The sequence below is a fragment of the Peromyscus leucopus genome, chromosome 2 (genome assembly GCF_004664715.2).
Source record: "Peromyscus leucopus breed LL Stock chromosome 2, UCI_PerLeu_2.1, whole genome shotgun sequence".
NCBI lineage: Eukaryota > Metazoa > Chordata > Mammalia > Rodentia > Cricetidae > Peromyscus > Peromyscus leucopus.
Window position 1 is genome coordinate 151,500,741 of NC_051064.1, and position 16,034 is coordinate 151,516,774.

Below are 16,034 nucleotides of genomic sequence, written 5' to 3' on the forward strand. Positions count from 1 at the left end.
CAATGTTGTGAGGCTGGTCTAGGTCCCAACAGCCCGGGCAGGACATCCCAAGTGCTGTCAAAATCTGTTTCCTCCTGATGGAGGCAGAAAGCCCTGCATTCAGATACCTACCACACAGGCCCCTCACTGGCCCCTTCACAGAGCTCTGCCATATCCATGAGACCAGCAACGTGGGCCTCCCAGTGAGTGCACCAACAGCACAGACTCCAATGCCTGAAACAGTTTTGGATGAAATCCCCTCTCCTAGTCAAATCCCACCAGTTGCAGGAGGAGCTCTGCCCACACTGTGGGGGGGGGGTCCACACAGGCAGGAGGAAAAGCGGGAAACACTCAAGAATAGAGTGTGCTAGGCACCAAGGTCTGGGCCAGAGCAGGGGATACACATGGACAGTACAGTCCTGCTTCTCAACGGTAAGCATGTGGTTACATACATAACATTAAGGTCCACGATAGCAGTAACACAATGGTGCAGATGCCAGGGTGAGATGCGCAAAGGGGCTGTAAACACCACCTGCAGGGATCAAGAGTTCCAGCATCACCATGGGAAAAGTAAGGAATGGGGACCGAGGATGTGCTGGCACTCTGACAGGAAGGAGATCAGCCGCTGTCAGCCTGCCTCTGGGTTCCAGAGAGGAAAGGGGAGACGTGAGCACACTTCCCAAGGCCCCACATGCTGTCTTTCCTCCAGAGCTGAGCGATGTGACGGTTTTGTCACCTCCTGGTATTTACCCGCCTGAGCCTGGGAAAGGGCACCTGGAGTGTGGAGAGCTTTGAGCTGATGACTCAGGGAGGAACAGATGTCACCCACACCACAAAGCGAACAGCTGCACAGGTAGTACTCTGCAGAGGGGTGGGGCTAGGCCTTCTGTAGAGACGCACACCCAGAAGAGGCCACAGGGAAGAGGGTGGGGCATCTCTTTGGGGCATGGCCTTCCGTCAATGTCTTAAGGTCTATTTCAAGAGGTGGGAGGGAGCCGGAGAGGTGGCTTAGTGCTTAAGAGTGCTTACACTCTTCCAGAGGACCTGAATTTGGCTTCCAGTACCCATGACAGGCAGCTCACAGCCACCTGTAACTCCAGCTCCAAGAGGACCCAGGGACCCTCCGGCACTCGGACTCACACACACTGACACATCATATGGTTTCAAATCATAAAGATAACTCTTTAAAGTAAGGTGGGGGTGGCCTGCAGTGGCGCTGGGCACCCTGCTGCTGCTGCTCTTTGCAGAGCGGTTAGATGGGGTTTCTGAATACAGCGTCCCTGGCTCCTGTGTGAACCAGGGATTCTAGAGACGAGGGACCAGCCTTGCGTGGAGCAGGGCAGCAGGGGCTCCCCGATGGTCAGTACAGTACGGGGGGCTAACTTCCAGCTGTGCTGGGACAGCTGGCCACTTCCTTCAGCTCAGAGGCATGGGAATCCACCCCAGGCTCCCAAACTTGTCACGCTAGCAGCTCATAGCTCTAGAAAGCAGGTCTGCCAACTCCCTAGCCAGGGCCAACTTTTCCCTGTTTGAAAGGCACACTTACCCCCCACCCCCACCCCCTCTCCTCCTCTCAGGCTGTCCGCACTCTGCCCAGGCAGACCACCATTTCTGCAATGGTGAAGCCAGCTACGCATTCATGGACGTCTTTTGAGCTCCACTCAGGTTCCCAGTCACCCCTGGGGCAGCCTCACCAGGCCTCTTCCCTAGCGCATTGTTCTGTGTGAGCCTTAAAAGTCCCCTGAGACCTATATGTTGAAGGCTTGACACTGCCTAGGTGCCACTGGAAAGTGGTGGGGCCAGTCAGAGGCAAGATCCAGTGAGCACTTTGAGGTCATTGCGGGGAGGGGTCCCTAAAGGAGCCAATAGGACCCTGCTCTCTGCTTCTTGTGTGTCACGCCAAGACACACAATGAACGGTCCTCCTCCACCCATGCTTCACACAAATGTGCCAAGCTGCCACAGGGCCAAATCAACAACCAGCCATGGAATGACGCCTTCAAAAAAACCTTTTGTCTTCTTAAGTTGAACTACCTCAGGCATTTGTTACAGGGACCGGAAGCTGGCCAATACACAGTTCTAATAAAGCTGCTTAATGTAACCCTAGAAAGGCATGGCTGACTGTCTGCTCCAGGCCGCAGTCCATCATGCTTTGTTTAGCTAGTTAAAGATACTCCATCCCACGGAAGACAAGAGTTCCTTAGACTTCAGAGTTGGGAAACGTTCTAGACTGATCTTTTCCCAACCACCCACATTGGAGTCATCCACAAGGCCTTGGAACGGAAATGTGCCAATGCAGCCTCATCTCTGCAAGATGGCTGCCAGCATCTTCTGCCTGGATTCTGGCCACCACCTCCCTCTGGCTCCAGTCACTGCCCCATCGTTCTTCTGCGACTGTCCATAGAACACCAAGGTACTCCCAGAGCTGCTGTCAATCACCCTGTGACCCCGTCAGACTTACTTTATGTGTGTGAGTGCATGTGTGGCTTCAGTGTGCATGTCTGAAGTGTGAGTACAAGTGCTTGCAGGCCACAGCACACTTGCTGTGGTCAGGGGACAAGTGTATTGGTCCTTCCATCATATTTGAGACAGAGTCTCTTGCCGACTGCTGCGTACACCAGGCTAGCTGGCCTAGGAGCCTCCAGGAATTCGTCTGTTGCTGCCTCCCATCTTGCTGTAGGATTATGACATTATAGACACATGCAACAAGCACAGCTTTACATGGGTCCTGGGGACTTGAACAGGGGTCCTTGGGGTTGTTCCATAGTGTCCGACCTACTCAGCCATCACCGTAGGCCAACCCCATCTTATTGACTGTATTCCTATGCTCTCATGTCAACTACTGGGCACCTTTGCAGTCTCTGCCCTGTCCACTCCTTGCTTCCCACGCCTGGGGTGCCTCCTCTGCCACTGGGGTGCTTTTCCTTCTCCTGTGCTGTTCTTTCTCTCCTGGCCCCTGTATCACTGTGGCCTCCTCCGCAGCTTTCATGTCCATCTGCATGGCTAGCTCAGAAAGAAGCATCTCTGAGGCATCGTTCTCCCTTCCCACATTACCTCTCCTCCCACTTGACAAGCAGAGCAGGAGATTTCTTATGCCTGCTGCTTTAGGTGGGAAGATGCGGGGGTCAGGGGCTCTGCATCACTGGCATCTGCTATAACCACAATGCACACAAGTCTGCAGGTGCCCAGAGAACTCCGTCAAGAGATGAGCCCCTGCATGGGTGGAGGATAGGTTCATGAGGGCAGGGACCCATGGGATGAGATGCTTCCTGGACATTGAGCTTGCCCAGCTTTGCATGACAATGCCAGGGCAGACTCTGCCTGGTCCAATCTTCTTCAGGCCTCATCTTCTCTAGACCCTGCCTTCCCAAGCCTCATCTCCCAAGAGGGCATGCACTCTAGTCTCAGGGAACTCTGGGGAGCCCACAATGTCCCCTTGGTCCCACTGTCCTCTCCAGCACAGATGGATTTGGAGCAGGGTATGGTGTGGAGATAACCTCTGCAGAGAAACTCTGACGCTCCCAAACCATAGGATCTGAACAGTTCAGCCAGACAGGGCCTTTTCTCTCTGTCTATGAATTACCATTTAGAACCTCTGGGTGTGACCTCATGTAGACAAAGGGCCCTGCAGAAGCAATGTGGTCAAGTGGCTGGCCGTGAGAGTGTGATGGTTATCCAAGTGGACATAAATTCAAGACAGGTGGCCTTACAAGATAGTCAGAAGAGTATACAAATGATAACCCTAGGAAGATGGAGGTGGGAGTCAGCAACACAGTCACAATCCAAGAATGGCCTGTAACTGCAGGAACTCAGAGACACAGAAGATCCTCCCTGGGGCCATCAGAAACAGTATGGCCCTCCTTCAGCCATCATCAGGGCCCCAGCCTCCAGGGCTTAAGAGAACACACTGGTCCATAGCACCAGAAAGTAGTGATGAGTCGGGTCAGCTCCAACACACACACACACACACACACACACACACACACACACACACACACACACACAGAGGCTGGGTGACAGAAACACTGCCTCTGGACCTTAGGACTGGACAATGGTGCTGATGAACAAAAGACACCTGTTCATTACATGACTAACTTTCAATATGAAGGACAGGGACATTTCCTACCCCACAGGACATGAGTTTGACATGCAAATCTTAGGTCTGCCTGCTCTCACAAACCATGGGGGGATTGGTGGGCCTGTTACCCAGGGTGATGGGTCCTGGAGTCTGGAGGACCCCCACAGAAAACAGAGGGACAGAACAGCCTTAGACAGACAGTCATCCATAATGTTGGTTTTGGAGAGAGTCATGAAGAAGGCAGAGCTGGTACCACTTTGAGCCTCCAACACTGAGACACCCCAGGGCAGCCCAGGGAGGTAGCCGTGGATGCATCCATCATGCATGCCTGGCCACTGGCCACAGTGCTAGTGTCCACACAACCGACGCAGCCCAGTCCCAGAGCAACCTTGGGAGAGGAAAGTTACTTTTCAATTGTGCAAGCAAGGAAGCCACCAGACCAGCAAGGTCACACAGTGTGGCCAAGGACACATAGGGATGCCACTATGGACAGACGCCCAGCTGAGTCTTCACCTGCAGGCTCTCCTCCTGCCAGTATTGGCTTGATCTCCTCAGCTTGCCCTCCAGACACCTCCCCCATGGCAAACTTGTCTCTCACTGCTGTAAGAAACTTCTGGAAAGGAACCTTCCTTCCTCCATTACAGCTGACTGCTGCACGCTACAACAGAATGCAAGGTGTTGGGTTTCAGAACTCGCTGATCCACATCTGAGCAGAAGCATGCAGCCTCATCTCTGCATCCGACCATCTGGCACATCCTCCAGGAGTTTAGCCGCTGCAATTTTGGCTGACTCTCTAGAATCTTCAGAAGCTGGGAGCCCTGGAGCGTCATTGGGAACTTACCTCCCGTAAAGGTGGGAGTGACAAACTTATGCCTGCACATCACATAAGTTCTACCAGGGAGCCCCTTTCAAACTTGGTATCTGACATCCTCGAGGCAGGACCCTCTTGCTCAAGGGCAGAGAAGAGTTCACCAGGAGAGAAGATGCTTGGTACTCAAAATTGAAAGCTCTAGAACATTCTCCACAATGGCCAAGCACTCAATCCTGCTCACTACGACAACTGATGTACACTGGGGTTTGGAGGGGGGTAGGTGGGAGTAAGTTCAAAGGAGGAGCAATGGAGGAGCATGGGGCAGCAGTGGAGGGGCAGTGGAGGGCAGTGGAGGGCAATTGAGGGCAGTGGAGGGCAGCGGAGGGCAGGGAGGGCAGTGGAGGGGCAGCGGAGGGGCAGTGGAGGGGCAGTGGAGGGGCAGTGGAGGGGCAGTGGGGGGCAGTGGGGGGCAGTGGGGGGCAGTGGAGGGGCAGTGGAGGGGGGCAGTGGGGGGGGCAGTGGGGGGCAGTGGAGGGAGGGGGCAGTGGGGGCAGTGGAGGGGCAGTGGGGGGCAGTGGGGGCAGTGGAGGGGCAGTGGAGGGGCAGTGGGGGCAGTGAGGGGCAGTGGAGGGCAGTGGAGGGCAGTGGAGGGCAGTGGGCAGTGAGGACAGTGGAGGGCAGTGGAGGGCAGTGGAGGGGCAGTAGGGGCAGCAGAGGGGCAGTGGGGGCAGTGGAGGGCAGTGGAGGGGGTGGGGGGGGGGGGGGAGGGGGGGGGGGGGGGGGGGGGGCAGTGGAGGGCAGGGGAGGGAGGGGAGGGGCAGTGGGGCAGTGGGGGCAGTGGAGGGGGGGGGGGGGGGGGGGGGGGGGGGGGGGCAGGGGGGCGGGGGGGGGGGGGGGGGGGGGGGGGGGGGGGGGGGGAGGGCAGTGGAGGGGGGGGAGTGGAGGGCAGTGGAGGGGGGGGGGGTGGAGGGGGGGGGGGGGGGGGGGGGGGGGGGGGGGGGCAGGGAGGGGCAGTGGGGGCAGTGGAGGGGCAGTGGAGGGCAGTGGGGGCAGTGGAGGGCAGTGGAGGGCAGTGGAGGGCAGTGGAGGGGCAGTGGAGGGGCAGTGGAGGGCAGTGGAGGGCAGTGGAGGGGCAGTGGAGGGGCAGTGGAGGGACAGTGGAGGGCAGTGGAGGGGTGGAGGGGCAGTGGAGGACAGTGGAGGGGCAGTGGGGGCAGTGGAGGGGCAGTGGGGGCAGTGGAGGGCAGTGGGGGCAGTGGAGGGCAGTGGGGGCAGTGGAGGGCAGTGGAGGAGCAGGGAGGCAGTGAGGGGCAGTGGAGGGCAGTGGAGGGCAGTGGAGGGGCAGTGGAGGGCAGTGGAGGGCAGTGGGGGGCAGTGGAGGGGCAGTGGAGGGGCAGTGGGGGGCAGTGGAGGGCAGTGGAGGGGCAGTGGAGGGCAGTGGAGGGGCAGTGGGGGCAGTGGAGGGCAGTGGAGGAGCAGCGGAGGCCAGTGGTCTTCAGAATTAACTTCCAGCAAGGACTCTAGGTGTGGAGGCTCTATCCACTCCACTCATCAACCAGTGCCCCCTTCCCACAACCCAGCCCGGCCCCTCCCACCTCAGTGGTCCCCTTGTCCTCTGGCCCCAGCGCTGCCAGTGTCACTCATGGAGTTGGGGCTTGTGACAACTCTGCTGTCCTTATGTAGGGGTGTGTCCCGACCTGTCTCACTCTCCAAATGGATCTTCAAATCCCTTGGAAAGAGCGCAAAAGGCTAGGCTTTCCTGCCCCTAACCCACTCCTATCGAGATAAAGCCTTACATCAACTAAAAAGAGTAGATGGCGGCTTGATGCCTGAGTGACCAAGAAGCCAGTGACTCTGAAGCTGGCCTTCTTACACCAGGAATGATGATGCTAAACATGGCATTCTGTCTGACATCCAAGCTCGGTGCTCAGGATGGCTCCCCCAGGCACAGGTAACAGCCATGCGTACATACGTTCAGTCACACGTGTGTTACACAGAGTTGTCACCAGTGCAGCACATGGTGACATGTGCAATGTAGACGTATCCATTGGGGTGCACTTGTGTGACTGGACACCCCCAAACCCATTTAGCCAGCAGCCTCACTCTCAGAGAGGAAACTGCCGGGTCCTTCACTGCCGCACATCCACCGCTCTGCAGGACGATAAGCAGAGACAGCTCTCCAGGCCCCAGGAGGGGAAATGCTGGGGAGAGTCGGACTCGGCAGCTCCCAGGTTTCTATGCTCAGGATGGGCAGTGGGTGCGGCCAGTCTCTGAGAGCCTCCCGCTCCTGATGTGCCCTCAGAAGGAGAACAAGGCCCTGGGGGTCAAAAGGAGCTGAAGAGGCACTGAATGCAGCAAAGCAAGGCTGCAGCACACTTACGGGAAATGAAAGAAGGCCAAGCGAGCCCTCCCCAGGAGAGGAGAGCTGAGACGAGTTTCCCTCCGCCTGGGTGTGAGCAGGGCTCTGCTCAGCAAAAGCAGAAGGGGGTCTTGTTCCCACAGACCCTGAGGGTCATTCCTCACCCTCATTTATGACCATAAACACTATGCACAGTGTCTTCCAACCCCACAGGCATTTGCATGTTTCGGGGCCTTGTTGACTGGGACAGTCCAGACAGAGGCTCTGGAAGCTTCGGTCTACAGTTTAAGATGTTGAGAAGCTTCACACACTTTTGTTCTTTTGGTGCTTTTATCCCAATGAAGCCACTCGAAACTTTTGAAGTTCATGAGCCATTTGCTTCAGATGTCATTAAATTAAGGACGAATCCACTTCCCAGTAGCAAACACCCAGCAACTTAATTAAAAGGGGCTCACTGTTTAAATCGCCACAGTGGCTCTCAACAGAAAGAGCTGGCCTCTCACAGGCTGTAAGTGCTTCTGGTTTTCTCCCACTCCAACTCCAGTATTTAGAGAATATCTCACTGTCACTAGACATTATCCCAGGACCAGCCGGTCCATTCCCCTGCTCAGGCCAGTTGGCCAATGAGGCACAGAGAAAACAACACTACTCCACCTCCGGTGCTTACGGAAGACACAGCTAGAAGGCACTGAAGGCCCCAACGGTAAGAAGCATGAAGCAACTTGGAGGTGATCCCTGGAAACACATGAGTGGATTGCAACACAAAAATGATGAGACAAGTACTCCAGTGACATCTAAGCCATCAGATCCTCAGGGGGCTGGAGTCACAGGAAGCGGAGAATTGGGGGAGATAGGCCGTCAATGAACATAGGGACTTCCGGGCCTGGCTGCCCTTCTGGATGGCTCACCTCCTGAGAGATCTGAATTTCACAACTGGTCAAACGCCCCCCCCCCCAAGCATTCCTAAAATGAACATGTCCAGCAGCTAGAAATCTGTTGGCTTGAGCTCCTTGTGGACTCCTTTAGGAGTTTAAGATGAAAACTCATGGAAGGACTTTGTTTCTCCTGGGAGACTCCGGCTTCTGATTTGGAATGTGACCAGTGAGAGGGCTGAGAGGCAGACCAAGCCACCCTGCAGGGATCCCTCCTCTTTCAACCTCAGGCAAACTGCTGACCCACATGACTTGTCCCTCTGCTGCCAGTACTCTCTGAAGGCTGCAGCTTGTCACCTCTGTGCTATGTACCAGGTGATTTTCCATCCCAAGCAGTTCCAGGCTAGAGTCATCAACACCTCTCCAGACAGCATCAAGGTCAGAGACAAGGGACTTCATTACAGGATTCCTCAAAGCTGGTAGCAGCCAATCAACACAAGGATGTGAGATGAAGTTATTGTTGTCATTTATATTCCTGTTCCCACCTCATCAGCAGCAGCAGCAGCACCACCACCACCATCACCACTCATAACATTGATACCATCACCATCATTACCATCACACCACCTCTGTCACCACCTCCACCATGACCAACTCTACAACTATCATCCCCTTTACCATCACCATAACTGTTATCATCAACTTCATCACCATCAATCATCCCCACCATCATTGCCATCAATTCCATCACCAACTCCATCACTATCCTCAACTTTATATCACCATCACTACTAACACCATCATCATCCTGTCATCACCATCAATAACATCATCACCAACACCACTACCACCAAACTATCATCACTATCACCACCATTATCATCATCACCACAATCATTACCATCACCACCATCTCCACCAGCAGCAGCAGCACTACTACCATTACCATCTCATCAGTACCATCACCAACATCACCAGTTTTTTCAGCATCATCACAACCAATATTATTAGTACCACCATTACCAGGATCACTAAGTTCACTGGAATGACCATCCCCAGTGTGACCAGAATTACCAGTGTCTACATCATCATCATCATCTCCCCATCACTATCTGTACCACCACTATCACCTCACCATCTTATCATCATCATCATCATCTCCCCATCACTATCTGTGCCACCTCATCATCTCATCATCATCATCATCATCATCACCATGGATACTATCATTGCCGCCATTACTGTCATCTCCATCTTCTGCATTATCACCATCACCATCATCTTCCTCATACTTACATTAACATCGACAAACACATACTAAACAGCTATGAGGTGCCAGACCCTAAGCTCATGAAGGGGAACTGTGTACTTTAATCTTACAACGTAAGTTTCCATGGAGGCATGGAGAGGATGAACATGTTGCCCAGGCTCATTACTCTAAAATCCAGGGATACTTCCTAGTCATTTTACCTGTAATCTGACTCTCTGGAGCTCTCTGGAAATTCCAGCAGCTACTCTTTGTAATCCCAGATCCTGAGTAACTCCAGAGCCCTCCCCCCACATTACCAATAGAAGTGCCTGGACCTCAGACAGACACACAGAAAAATGTAACCTATCCTTACTAAATTGTTCCACACAGAAGCAACCAAACCAAAACCCTGAATTCCAAAGATCTGTGAAGAACAGAACTGACTTCATGGAAGCCCAGTTCTAGGTTTCAGGATGCTGCCAATAGGAGCTGGGTAAGATGACCAGACTCTCCAGTCTCTGCTGAGCTATCCTGCCTCGGACATGGTCAAACACATCCTCTGGCTACTCTAGCTGGGTATAAAAACAGCAGGTAGGCATGGAGCTCTCTTTGCCAGAGCTAGACCCTGCTCTCAGCACTGATCATGCAACCTGCACAGCAGGTACACAGGACAAGTTTCCAGCTTCAAGTTTTCAGATGAAAAAGATGACTCTGTGAGAAGAGACCTTGCCCAGGGAGTCACAGCCATATAAAACAGAGGGCAGAATCAGGCAGACAGGCAGCCCTCACCACACGCTCCTGTCCGCAGTCAAGTAGGACTCCACTTTTTTATCTACAACACCCCTACTGCCTCAGATTCCATATGATATTGTAACTAAGGGCTAGGAGACTATACGGCTTTCCCTCAGTCGTGCAAGAAAATATCCCAATGGCCAGCTCTCCCCAGGGTCTAACATGAACTGCTTCTGCTGGGGGCAGGGCTGCAGGGAGTCTGGTTATGGATGCCCTCTCAAGCCTCTCTTCTCTCACTGAGCCACCACTGTCCAGCCCCCAGGCAGGCCAGCTCAGAGGCCCTCCCTCTCCTGCAGGCTGGCATCATTGCCAGAATTTACATTTCTCTGCATTCGAAGCAAACACACATATTTTCCCTCTTCTAAATCTGTTTTGCTAAACAAATTAATCTAGCAGCAGATTATATTATGAAGAACCATAAATCTTTTCGGAGATAAGCATCTGTCGGGTTGGATTAGCAACAGCCGATGTACCGTGAGTTAATTTGCTAAGGCTCACAGTGCTGTCCCAGGCGTTTAGCGTTCGTAATAGCAGATGTAATTTGGGACAAATGGGAACTTGTTTCCTCATCCGTGTCTATACAGTAAGTGACGTATTCAGGGGAGGTGACAGTCAGTGAGAGGAGCGCCAAATTCCATTACGATTATGGCTGATGAGTCTGGTAGAAGCTAAAACAGATGCTATGGGAATTGCTTGCAGGCGTCTGGCCCTGGGATGAGCAGCCATGCACCCCTCCTCCACGTCCCTGTCCCCACTTCAACACTGTGGATTCCCCAGGGAGGCTGTGGGACAGACGCCTAGGCAGCCCTCGGTCTCCTTCCCAAGCGTAGTGCTGCCCTTGGCGTTGGCATGGTATAAGACTAGCTCTGTTTTCAGAGGTGAACTACCCATGAGGACCAAGATGCTGCAGGACAAAACCAGTGGGTTCTGCCCTTCGGGGCAGGAAGGATGTTGTTGGTGACTCAAGGACAAAGGGCATGTACCCCATGAAAACCTGTTCAACTGCTAGCCCATGTCCACTGCCCAAGGTCGGAGGAAGCACAGCCAGGACATAACCAGGTGCAGGGATGCTGTACCAACTGCCCCAAAGTGGACCTCAGGAGCCGCCCCTCCTCCTGCCCATCAGTCTGAGGCTTGAGTCTTGAAGAGGCCACTGCTCACCACCAGCCATTCTTACTGACGCCTGCGGAGCTTCTCCCGACTCGAGGGCATCAGCCAGGGCTGCCGTTTGTGGGGGGTGCTGCCCACACGCCTTTGTGAACTTCCATGTCACCGTGGGCCATGCTGGGGGTGGTGGGAGGGGACTAGCTGCCAGCTCCCTCTCCCATGCTGCTGGCATAGGGACAAATCCTGGCCTGGGACATGGCCAGGGCTACTCCTGTTGCAGATATTAGAGAATGAGCCGCACAGAAGGAGATGTCTCAAGCCAAGGAGCTGCGACTGTCCACACAGCCTGAGAAGAAGACTGCAAGGCCAGAGAGTCGAAGCCATGGATCTTGTCCCCACCTCCAGATGTCCTCCCCCAGCTCCTCCCTGAGGGAAGAGACAACCCATCTGCAGAGCTTCAGTTAGCAACACAGGCAGTTCTTCCCTTTATCTGCCCTTAGTCTGTCCTGCTATTCAAGGTCATTCCTAACCTCCGGCCCAGTTCCATCTAGTACTGAACCAGCCTCAAAGGGCTAACACCCTGAGGGTTTTGAAGATCACATGGTCCCTTAACATTGGCATGTGATGTGCCCTGGAGACTGTAGCCTGGATATAAGCATGTAGGTAGACACCAAAGTCATTGTGTTCCACATGGCACCCTATCTCTCCTCAGAGTCCAAGCTCAGTTCTCCTCCTTCTGCCAGTGTTTATACTACACGCCTGGGAACATTTCAGCATCTCCCTGTTCCAAACCACCCTGCATCCTGCCTCTCCTCAAGCCAGAGCAGAAATACAAAGAGGTCTCCTACCTGAGGTCTCCCCCAAGATCCTTGGGGGCTGGATGTCTTTCCCATTGTTGCTGGGACTGGTGGAAGGCTCTGTTGTGCTAACCCCAACAGGGGTCCTTTTCCAGGGATCTAGGGACTCGGTGACCCCCTTAGTCTGCAGTGTCATGGCGGTAGCCGTGCTGGCCGTCGTGGTGGTGGTGGCCACAGTTGACTTCCGTGTTTGCAAGATGGAGACCGTGGTGGGGCCGAACCCACCAGGGAAAGTGTTGGATTCTAGGGCTTCCTCGTCCCCCGTGGGCCCCCAGGCTATAAATTCTGTCTCTGTCGTGGGCCTGCCACCACGAAAGTCGAAATCATTGAACTCTGCATCATGCGTGTGCCTCCTACCCCGCCTTAAGAGGCTCTGATGCTCTGCAGTGCCAGCAGCCACCATGGAGGATGAGGCCGACGCAGAGGCGAGGGAAGGACTGGATCCCGTGGCAGCGGGGGTCTTGGTGAGTGCCCCTTTGGGTCCGAGGGTGGCCACCTGGTCCCTGGGCCTGTGGGCCCTCCGAGCACGGGGAGTCTGCATCTGTATGGGCCCATGGGCACGTTCAGCCCGGGCAGCACGGGGGCTCCAGGCTGGTGTTGGTAGCCTTGTTGGGGGTCCGCTTCGCAGACTCCACAGCCGCTGGGGCCTCTGTGGACGAGACAGGAGCCGGAACTCAGGCCCTGAGCCTAATGAGTCACAGGACGGGAAGTCGACTGCAAGCTGCAGCATGGCTATAAGTATCCAGGCATGGCTTCCGAGAGAGCGGCCGGGCCAGCGGATGGACATGGAGCTGAGGAGAGAGAGCAGAGCAGTCAGCGGACAGGGGGGCAGCAAGAGGGCTCTGCCCACGGCCACCTCTGTCCCCACTGGATGGGGACAACCTTTGGTTGTGAAGAGTTCATCTGAATCTGGAAAGGACCCCAGAAGCCTTCTGGGCCAGCTCAAGCGCACTGTTTACCTACATTCCAGAAGGACAGTGCCCACTATGCGTCGGAGATGGCTGCTTCTAGCTCAGGCACCTCCTGGATGGTAACCTAAGAGCCCCCTTTTATGGCAAGAGACCCAGCCACCAGCACCACCACCACCCCATCTTGCAAAATGCCCTTGAAGACTTGCCCATAATGAAGCTGAGACTCCAAGAACACAAAAGGTACAAAAGGTGATGCAAACATCTGCTCCCAGATCTGGGCCTGTCCACATTAGAACTGACTCAAATCCAGGTGGTCAGCTGACTCCCGAGGCCTGTGAATCAAAGAGGCCTCAGCTCTGGGAGGCTACATACGGCAGAAGAGAGGGTCTTCCCCTAGAGTGCGGGGTCTGCCCTGCCCTTCCCAAATACCGCGATCCTCTAGTCCTCCAGAGTTGAACATACACCTGCTTGCTCTCCACCTGGACACAGCCAAGCAAATCTCCTTTTGTCTGGCCTTCCCTGGGTGTCACTCTGGGAACCGATTGCTGCTCAAGGAAAGCGAGAAGCTTTAGCACTCGGCGTTTGCTCTGTTGACATTTCCACTCCCCCTGTTTATCTCCCATATAGATGCCCTTTGGAAACTTCTCATCTTCAGCTGGGGCTGGGTAGAGAAAGACCAGACTGAGCATAGCCAATCAGGAGGTGAGACTGATGCTGGGAGCAGGTGGGAAGAATGATAATGGCTTGTCCGGGGCCTGTTGGGACAGTCCCCACCCAGAGTTCACGGGCAGCTCCACTTGCTGAGCACAGGTCCCCTCTAGACCCATGGAAACGTCACACGAAAATGCAGAACAGCGCCCCGACCCACACAGCTCGGTACGGAGGATGCAGCCCCCGCTCCTTCCTCCCCCAGCATAGGTAATTGAACGCTGATTATAGGTGCCACTCAAAGTCAGCTCTCATCATCAACCAAATTCACATCTGAAAGTTAGAAGGAATCTAAAAGTTCCCCAGAGGCTGCTGGGGAGAGAGGGTACAGGATGTCAGGTACCCTGAACAACCAGCCTCCACAGCTGGGCCTGCCAGGCCCACAAACACACATGGGCTTGTTTTTCTTTATAAGGTGTCACATGTGATTTTTTTTTTTAAAGTGACTGCATGTTGTCAGGATGTGCCACTGTATATACCTGTGAAGCCCACATGGATGTGTGCTGGCAGGGGGTGGAGCACATCCAGGTGGGTGTGCATGAGTGCCGGATGTGACTGCTTGTGCTTGGGAGTCTGAGGGAGTCAATTTGTGAGTGTATTTGCCAGCATGAGACTGAGCATGTGTGGGCGTGCTGATGTATCTGCGAGTGTTTCCCTGGGTGTGAGAGTCAGTGTGCAAGAAGGCACCACTATGTCCATCTGTGTGATTAGTTTCATGTGCATCCATGTGTCTTGGTGAGTGTACCTTTATCTATATCTCTCTGTGGGTCTATACATCTCTATGCTCAAGTGTGGGTCTGTGTCGGTGTGAGCGTGCAAGCATGTCCTTGTTTGCCCTTCAGTGTATGTAACTGTGTTTATTCAAGGGTGTGTGTGTTCTTTCTCAGCCCGGGTTGAACCCCGTGTGCCTGAAGCTGGCACCCACTGATGCTTGGGAAAGAGTTGGTCCCTGAGAAAGAAACTTGAGTTCACTGGGACTAATTAGCAAAAAAGACTGGTCCCCAAATAATAGGGCCTGGCTTTTTAATCAGAATGAAAGCACTTTGCTGTAGGAAGGAGGAAGAGCTCATTAGGCTGATGCCTCTGGGCTGGTTCTACCTTTGTGTTGTGACTCTGCACGAGCAGCCAAGCTCCAATAGGGACAGGGTTGTCATCACTGTGAGGAGAAATCTAGGTCAGTGTGAGACTCCCCTGCATACTTGGAAGGGCCTCTCCTCAGAGCTGCAGGTGACCCTGTGGGGGTGCAATGGTGAGAACCTGGTCATTCCCGGCCTACATATCTGGATAGGTGTCTGTCTCCCTGTGAATAAGATGCTCTGGGTAGGTGTGAGGCCTCACTAGGCCCTGTCATGTTTTCCAGGCTTTATCAAGCCTTGCCAGCTTTTCATGGCACCAGCAACCAAACTCCACCACACTCTACTAGTCTCTAGCAAATCTTATCAGGCCCTCAGGGCCCTACTAGACCCCACTGGATCCCACTGGTTTCCTCCCGACTTCATGAGGGTCCCTGGGCCCCTCCAGGACTCATTAGACCCTTCCAGATTCTACTGGAACACTCCATTACCCTCCAGGTTTCAACCCAACCCACCAAGTCTCACCGTATCCTTCTGGGCTCCATTCAGCCCTACTAGACTCCACCAGACCCCAGCAAGCCCCACTGGATCCCCAAAGGCTCCATTTGGTCCTTCCAAGCCTCTTCTGGCCCCATTAGCACCTGTGCCCTCATCCAGCTGCCCTAGAGACCCAGACCCATCCAGACCCCCCAGCAGTTCTGGTCAGACTTCTACCAGGCCCTATGCTGGGTCCTTCTAGTTTCCCTAGGTCTATGCTGGCTTCCCCAGGCTCCATTACACCCCACCACAACTCAGTAGGTCCCTTCAAATCCTGCCAGATGCCATCAGACCCCCTCACGTCCCTCTAGATATCCTGTAGCCCCACTGGGCAGGCTGACTAGGAAGTTCGAAAGCAGAGCTGCCTGCTATCAGTACCCGAGAAATATTGCCCCAGGAAATTAAAACCACAGTACCTAAGCCTGGGCCTGCCTCCCCAGCATAACTTCACACACAGGATATTTCTGTGATTTTTCACCAATCATGGGCTGTAATTGGTTACCATAGAAACCTTCTCATTTCCAAGACACCCAGCTGTTATGCAGAAAAACCAACCATGGCAATGGGGCTGGGGAGGCGGATGCCCTGCCCCTCCTCAGCCCAGCAGATCCCGTTTAAAGGGATGCATTTGCTCAGAGGGGAAATAGAGGGCAGTGCGGGGGAGGTGTTGTCAGCTGGGACAAGGGCTTGCCCCACTGGACA

The 16,034-nt window shown here is 54.4% G+C and overlaps 1 protein-coding gene across 1 annotated transcript in view; it reads right to left on the reverse strand.

The window, feature by feature from the left end:
* The window catches only part of Ajap1 (adherens junctions associated protein 1), a 115,142-nt gene that overhangs the window by 50,936 nt on the left and 48,172 nt on the right, over positions 1-16,034 (reverse strand). Inside the window, exon 2 of the mRNA XM_028883063.2 lies at positions 12,095-12,894. Within this exon, the coding sequence (XP_028738896.1) occupies positions 12,095-12,894 (800 nt within the window). The remainder of the gene's footprint in view (positions 1-12,094; positions 12,895-16,034) is intronic.